Consider the following 8,869-nt stretch of genomic DNA (forward strand, 5'->3'; position numbering starts at 1 on the left):
GACTCTTTCAACTTCTAGTAAAACTTTCGATAGATGGCGCGCGACACCTATAAATGAGTTCTCCGACTCGAGTCTCTCTACGGCTAAAATCACTGCCAGAACTTCACAGCTCTTGTTAACTGTATTTCAACAGTTACGTCACTAACTCATTTAGATCTCAAAAGTGTTAATATATATATATATATATATATATATATATATATATATATATATATATATATATATATATATATATATATATATATATATATATATATATATATATTGGCTAATACGTTTTAACTTCCATTTCCCGTCCTTTTGCATTTCAGAAAATAAAAGCATTAAAGAACCCGCAAAAAAAGTTATTTTCTAGAAGATGCAAAATACAGGGAACGTGTATTTGGAGTTTCGTGCAATTCATTCATTGCATTAACTGTACATACATTTGTTTTTGTTTTTTATCGGGGTTTATCCACGTGTAAAACATTTATTTATTACATTTTCTTAATCGTCTTGCGGCGCACCAACAAACATGAACAAACTCCTGCAAGTTTCATAACAGCCCGGTCAAGAAAATATTTTTTTTTTTTCATATATTTCTGCAGCAATAAAAGCAGCCGCGAAACTTGCTCCCTAAACCCCGCAGCCTGCGAGTTTAGCAACGGCACGTGCTCAGGGGACGCAGCGGTGCAATGAGCGAGCGCGCAGACTGGCTGGCACGCGGACAGATGTAGCAACACCTCCCCCGCGCGCTCTCTGCCTTCTGCACTGCTGGAATGATTGACGCGTAAGATGTTCACCCAGCCAATGAGACGAAACTCCGCTCTATTTGCATAAAGCCGCCAGCTTCCCATTGGTTTCCTGCGTGCTGCTTCGAACCGCCTCGCGTGCCTGTACAGCTGTTTTCTTCTTTGAAGCGCAACTAGATCCTCGAAGTTTTTTCCCTCTTATTTTGATATCCTCGCATTTCTGCTATAACTCGGGCATTCTGTAACGTGTAATAAGCAAATACATATAATGTGCTGACACAAAGGCAGTTCAATATTTAGTCCGATGACTGTGCATTATATATGCGATAGATAGCAGATATATGTTATTAGTTAAATAGTTATGTATTTAAAAAAAAAAAAAAGAAGGAATTATAGGATGTTTGTCCGCGAGGATGCAATGGACATTTGTGTTATGCTAAATAATAAACAATACAAATCCCGTGCTATTAAACACAATCATAATGATCATTTGTATTGGTTAATAATTCGAGTGTATGCGTTATACCAGTCGCCTATAAGAGCATAAAGAGAATAAAGTGCACGTTCCATCAGTTTAACCATACTAGCATCAAGTGTACAGGAATGTTGGTCGCGCAGTGCGTGAATGCAGAAATACGTGATTCAGCTATGAAGAAACGTTGGTGGCAAACAGCAAGAGTATTCCCCCAATTCCCCTTATCACTTCACAGCCAGGCCGACTGCACTCGCCTCTTTGTTGTTTGTCCCTCCAGGGCTGATTGAGCAGCGCGTGACTGACAGCCCGCGGGGGTGTTGTCCAATCAGCAGTCTGCCCGCGCCCAATGGGTGAGTCCGCGCGCCTATTGGCTGAAGCGAGTGTGGGAAAGAATGCAGAGAGGGTTTCACACGAACTGGGAGCATGCGATCTATCTATAAATACCGCTGGCGTGTGGCAGTGGGAGATTCGACTTGCCCTCTGAAGCGCTACGCCACTCACGCTCGTGTCCTCATATGACAGCCTGCCGACTATAAGTCATATAACTGATAAGAGGGACTCACACTCTCTCTCGTGACCATCCCGAGATCTTGGCTACGCTCCGCATCTAATCCTAAGAGCACGTCTCTGTGTTTTAAAAAACACGCACGGAATATAAACACTTTTTTGGGCTTACACCGGACCCAACTTTGGTTTTGATAATGCCAGCCGATAACATGGAGAAGCAGACCGCGTCACCTATTGCTGGTGCCCCTGCCAATGGATCTCATACTCCGGACAAACCAAAGAATGCCAGCGAGCACAGAAAGGTAAATATCATTTAGTGTGCGGCAATTTTTGCGACTGCATGTTGTTTTAGAAGAATGTCAATTGCCATTTAGTCGATCTAAAAATATATAGAGAGAGTCTTTATAATATAAATTAACGAGCTTTGCATTTCATCTGCAGTCTTCAAAGCCAATCATGGAGAAACGCCGCAGAGCGCGAATTAACGAGAGCCTCGGACAGCTGAAGACCCTGATACTCGATGCTCTTAAAAAAGATGTAAGTTCTGCCTAAGGATCTAATTTGTTCTTTTCCTAGTGGCAATAACCCACCAATCTTGATTTTAAAACAACATATCTAATCGGTTCCTCTCATTCGCAGAGCTCCAGACACTCCAAGTTGGAGAAAGCTGATATTCTCGAGATGACAGTCAAGCACCTGCGCAATTTGCAGCGTGTTCAGATGACCGGTAAGTTTCAAGTCGAATTCATTCACATGTTGGATTTTAAACGTGTCATTCTGAAACGTGGTTGTGTTTCCTACATACGCAATCCTAATAAACGTTACCTTTGCTTTCTAGCGGCCCTGTCAGCTGACACAAACGTCCTCAGCAAGTATCGCGCAGGATTCAACGAGTGCATGAACGAGGTGACCCGATTTCTCTCCACCTGCGAGGGGGTGAATACGGAGGTTAGGTCGCGACTTCTTAACCACCTGTCTGGCTGTATGGGACAGATGATGGCCATGAACTACGCTCAGCCTGCCCCGTCTCAACAGGCTCATTTGGCTCAGCCTCTTCACGTGCAGCTTCCTTCAACTTTGCCCATCAACGGCGCGTCAATGGGTGCCAAACTCAGTCCTTCAGAAGCTGTCTCACCCAAAGTCTTTGGAGGATTCCAGCTGGTGCCAGCCACCGACGGACAGTTTGCTTTTCTTATCCCCAACCCAGCTTTCGCTTCTGCTACAACCCCAGTCATTCCCTTGTACGCAAACGCCAGTGTTCCAGTGGCTGTCAACGCCAGTCCCGTTCAGGCCAGCTCAGCCCCCACGGTGTCCTCTCCCGTGCAGGGAATGACCTCCTTCGCGGGCGTTTCACGGGCCGTCAGTCCCGTTGGTGTTAGTGCCGGAGCAGAAAGCAACGAGCCGGTGTGGAGGCCTTGGTAGACTTGCTCATCCCATACGAACTTCTAAAACTGTTTTTCATGATGAAGAAAATACGTTTAGTTCCGTTGTAAGGGACTTTGTTGACCTTTCTGTTGGACAAGGCGCATGTTTGTTAGCTGATTCCAATATTTGGATGTTGTTAATGAATATTCTGTTGTTAATTCAGCAGAATTACACTTAATGTTCATAAAGTACTTTTTTTTAAATAAAAGAATTTAGTTTTGTACAAAGTTTGTAAAAGATTATATCATGCCAAAGGTTTCTTGTTTCTTTCATGATGAGTGTTTATGTTTGATGCTGAATAAATCAAAATTACTAAAATGTATCGTGTTGAAGCATTTTTTAAAACGAGATCAGTATGATTTAAATATAGTATGAAGTTAAAGGACAATTCGCTTTTATTTTTGCTATAACTTTTTCTTTCAAATTAAATTTATTTGACAATTTATAGGGATGCATATTTTATTACGCTTTAATAAACAAATTTAAAGCAACAAAGAGTTTAAAGGCAGAAATTGCATTCTTAAAACAAAAACCAAAAAAAAAACCTTTTTAATGCTGAATGAATTTTCCTGTATAACCCTGTACATGTTACCCTTAGTTTCTACTTCTGGCGGGAAGAGATCACCCTAAAGTGTCACAGGTTGAAATGACAAAGGCAATGAGAGGGCTTTTTTTCTTTTCTTTTGCAAAAAGGTAATTAAACATCTCAAAAGGGTCTCATCCTGTATGCAGCGGGATCTTTAAGAAGTCCTAAAGCCCATTCATTGCTCTGGGAAATACGCTTTGGGTTAATGTCACTAACAGATTGCCTCAGTGAAAAGAGAATATGGAAGAATCCTCTCCTCCTTTTGTGTACCAGTAGCTTTACTTATAGCACCTGAATAGCGCGTTGGGTGCTTTCGCGCCCCTTTTTTGGCTAGAGTTACCTCCTCAACACCAAACCTCTTTCTTAATTAAAACAAAGGTTAATGAAAACATATTTCCTTATTACTTGCCATGAAGACATTTCTCAAGTAGCTAGTTTATGTTATCCCTGGCAGGGTGTAAACTTATCTTCCCTTTGCGCGTGAGCTCCGGAACTGTGAGACGTGTAGCGCGGGCGGTCGGCATGGCGTTTGCCGTGTGTCTGCCACTTGCAGTCAGCGGCCCTCTTGGTTTGCAGATTAGGTTACGCACCCTGGTGACCGGCGGCCACGGGGCTTGCCACTTAACAACCCTGTCGTGTTAAACCCAGTGCTGAGATGCTCGGGCTTTTTAAAGTTAGCATTAACACATCAACACGAAGTAGCCTAATTCTATTAGGTTATTAAATAGACTATTATTTTCTGCTTTATTTGGTTTGATTTAGTCTAGGCCTATATTAGCCTACCCCTGGGTCAGCTGATTTCTCCATGAAATTCAAAAAGTAGGCTAATTTCAAAATGAGAGTCTGGGAGTTTGTGGTATTCAAAGTAGGGGCCTATTCTTATTGTTATAAATAACACATTTGAATATGTCTGGTTCACTATCTTATGGGGATTTCATAGACCAAACGGTTTAGTCTACTGTACAAACTGTAGTTATATATTATCTCCCCTTACACAAACCATACCCCTAAAATTACCCATCACAGATAACTTTTTGCATTTTTACATCTTAAAAACTCATAGCTATGATTTATAAGCTTTTTTTTCCTCATGGGAACTTCAGTTTCGGTCCTCAAGGATGATATGTGCATGTGCATCCCCCACCTGGATAAAACACACACACACACACACACACACACACACACACACACACACACACACACACACACACACACACACACACACACACACACTATACGACTTTAACCACAAAAGTTTCAAGGGAATTGTTTATCACTTTATTATAGATTTACACATCACAGATAGGCATATAGCACACAAATCTTCACGGCGTGTTTTAAACACAAAATGAATGAAAGAAATGCTCTCAGAAAAAACAGACCCCCCTGAAAGTCATTGAAAGATTCGTACACTGCTCAAACCCTCGGGGCTCATCCAAATCGCATAGAAAAGCTTGTTTTCGCACATGTGCATTGCTGAAACACTAGTTGGCAGTGTGTGGGCTCCGTGGCTTCTCTCTCTGCCTGCGTGTCTGAGTTAATAGTTCAGAGATGCCGTTGTGGTGCTGAGGTCGTGAGAACCGAGCGAACTAGACTGCCTGCGGCCGGGCAGAGCGCCAATCCGTAAATCCCCGCTGGCAGCCCGGGTCGTGCTTTGGCCGCACAGCCTCTCTGGAGGTGAAGAGGCGCACACGCGTGGCCGCCAAGATGTGGGTTTTGAGCCAGAGTATAATAATTACAAGAGCCACTGGCCAGATCCAACTCACAGAGACTTTTGAAGAAACAGTGAGGACCTCTAATTGATGCAATGGTTTTTATAAACAATATATATATATATATATATATATATATATATATATATATATATATATATATATATATATATATATATATATATATATATATATATATATATATATATACATCACACATGTCCCCAATATTAGAAATACCCATAAATCAGCCAAATAGTGTTTTTGCCTCAAATGGCATATCAACAGGTTTATTAATTTGTAAATTATATATATATATATATATATATATATATATATATATATATATATATATATATATATATATATATATATATATATATAATTTACAAATTAATAAACCTGTTGATATGCCATTTGAGGCAAAAACACTATTTGGCTGATTTATGGGTATTTCTAATATTGGGGACATGTGTGATGTATTTTTGTATTATTTATATTTGTTTATATTATATTTATTATATATTCAATGTAATTTTTTAAAACATATTTTATAGAATATTTTAAATTTGGATGTCTGGTGCGCTATCTTTCTGGGGACTCTCCATAGACGTAATGGTTTTTATACTGTATAAACCATATATTCTGTCCCCCTACACTGCCCCTGCCCCTAAACCTACCCATCACAGGTAACATTCTGCATTTTTACATTTTCAAAATAACTCATTATGTATGATTTATAAACTTTTGTACCCATGGGGACCTTAATTTAGGCCCCCACAGTGACACGAGTCCCCATGAGTCTGTGTGCATTCAGGTTGAAGTCCCCACCAGGAGGTGAGAAAAACATGTACACACACACACACACACACACACACACACACACACACACACACACACACACACACACACACACACACACACACTGATCTAGAGCTGAGAGTTGAAGATTAGCTTCTGACTGTTTATAATAACAGCCATAACAAGCATTTCTCTCGGGTCTTAAGATTAAATACCACAATCTAAAAGAAATAACAAAGATATAACCCCCCTTTAATCAGCTAACCCAGAGAGATATGATCAGCTCTTATTATTTCAAGTCTTAAACTTGAAGCTTGAACAGGACCGTTTGTGCACATACACCAGTGCAGAATGTGACCGTATCGTAAATGTGAGTTTTACCAACATGTTCCTAGATCAACATCTTTGTTGATCAATGAACAACATTTCCAATCAGATTTGAGAGACAAGTTTACAGTTTAGGTCAAGTTTTAGGCTTTCGACAAGGGGTAGACGTTTCTACATCAGTGTTATTCACTATTTCCCTCTGATTTTAGGGATAAGTTATGTGTAGGGATAGGGACTAAGCATTCAGACAGGAATATTGTTCCAGGATCAACAAAATATGTTGATCCAGTAACATGTCTTACTTGAAAAAAATCAAGACTACTCCACAGAATGTATTCTGAAAATCTGATTTATAATGCCAAAAATGACTTGTCACCTTGAGGAGTCAGCAGGTCCACAAATCTTTGTCATCTGCAGGACGTGTTTCTGAGATCAGGCCATTTCCACAAATACAACCGACTGATGATTCACTGGCTGCTTGTTCTTGGTTTTCGTCCAAACCTTTCGTGAATGGAGCAGCTAATGTGATTTTTGTTGGATCTGCTGATTTGGTAGATATATGTCTCAAAAAATCGAGCAGAACAGAATAGCATTATGACAGAGTAGAGTACTGGTCAACAAGGTGGTGATTATCTTTATGAGGGTCAAATGTAGTGTCCTATTTGACCACAAGGAGGAACAAAACTAAGAGAAGTGATCAGACCAGCTGATTTAGGATCATAGAGAACACAGCAAATACATATTTATATACTTTTATGGGTGTATCATATCTTTTTTTCTCTCAACCAAATCAACCTACACGTAACCCTGTCTACATTTATTCCTGTTCAAAGTCACACTCACGAGGACAAGAGGGAAATGCCCTGCATGCTTGGAAATGGACGCAGAGGGAGAAAGGTGGGGGGCAAGGAACTCTGGGGTCCAGAAAAGAACCAAATGAGCTCTCCTTTCTCCTTCAGCACCTGTTGCCCAAGACATTATTAAAGACACAGTCATCAGCAAAATTATGCTGGAGACCATTAGTTCCTCATCTCAGAACAAACCACAAGCAATCTCATTTTAAAGGAACAGTTCACCCAAAAATGAAAATTCTGTCATTGTTTACTAGACCTTACAAACCTGTATGATTTATCAACCTGTATGCGTTCTTTAGTAGAATACAAAAGAAAATATTTAGAATAATTTTTTGACCATACCAGGAAATTTAATGCAGTCAAATTCAGTCATACAGGTTTGGAACAACATGAAGTGTACACCTTTCAGGTGAATTGTCCCTTGAAGAATCATACTGGTATGCCATGCAGTGGATCGAAAAATATCCATTTATTTTTTTTACAAGGATTATCTGTCGTTCCTCTGATATTAATAGCAAAGTGGCCCATCTCTCCCTAGTAGCAGGAGTCGTGTGGTAGGGGAGGGAGGAAACACGTAGGGACGCACCGCCGACCCTTATCAGATATCAAAGCTCAAGGAGCCGCACGGTCCGCAGATCCTTGTCACTTGTCTGCAGGACATATTTCTGAGTCCAGGTTTGGCTTTTCAGCACAATCTATGGTTTCAAGCCACGGTGTCTTGGCAGTCTTTGAAGGCTTTGCGAATAGTATAGATTCCATGGGAGAAAGTTAAGGACCACCACCCCCTGACAGTCAGGAGGTCTTTCCAAGTATTTATAATCCCATCTCCTTGGTGGCCTTGAAGAAGACCGGCTTTAAATTTGGACACGCATTTTATTTATGTTTTTACGCATCTCAAGATCCATTTATTTATGTGGATCTGACTGATCAGCTGTTGGGCTATTTTAAGTGACGTTCTTATATTACAGACAGACTTCATAGAAGAGTGTTTTTTCTCTAGATTTTTATTCATTCAATACAGAGTCAAACTATATCAATTCAATCCATCAGCTTAACTTTAGAAAGAAATATTTAACAGTTTTAGGTAAAAGTTTTGAGGATACCATTTTCGAAGTGTACTTTTTCAATGCTTATCCATTTAACATGTTTGATTACATGTTTTGGCTTTGACTGTAGTTTGGCGGATATCAACCTAACGCGGGGTTTCGTTGTAACACATGGTTTAACACTTTCCACGCATGCCAGGATGACGAAACTCAGTGTATTTATTAGTTACCATAACATTATTTAGAGAGAAAAATCTTATATCTGTAATTCAACAGTTGAGATGGTTCTTTAGTGTTGATCTAGCAGAAGAGAATGTTGTAACACTGCGTCACATGCCCCTATCAGAATAATGCTGATAAATTCTATACTTTTATTATTTCTATTGAGAAAAAGGAGTTATGTTT

At 40.0% G+C, this 8,869-nt stretch overlaps 1 protein-coding gene across 1 annotated transcript; it reads left to right on the forward strand.

Moving 5' to 3' along the window:
* Positions 1 to 1,572: 1,572 nt before the first annotated feature.
* her9 (hairy-related 9) lies at positions 1,573 to 3,456 on the forward strand. The gene is made up of 4 exons (XM_067447256.1): positions 1,573 to 2,015; positions 2,155 to 2,250; positions 2,353 to 2,440; positions 2,552 to 3,456. Exons 1-4 carry the CDS (start codon positions 1,908 to 1,910, stop codon positions 3,133 to 3,135), a joined length of 876 nt encoding a protein of 291 aa, XP_067303357.1. The 5' UTR covers positions 1,573 to 1,907; the 3' UTR covers positions 3,136 to 3,456.
* The last annotated feature ends 5,413 nt before the right edge of the window (positions 3,457 to 8,869 follow it).

This window comes from Pseudorasbora parva, chromosome 6, assembly GCF_024679245.1.
Source record: "Pseudorasbora parva isolate DD20220531a chromosome 6, ASM2467924v1, whole genome shotgun sequence".
Taxonomy (NCBI): Eukaryota; Metazoa; Chordata; class Actinopteri; order Cypriniformes; family Gobionidae; genus Pseudorasbora; species Pseudorasbora parva.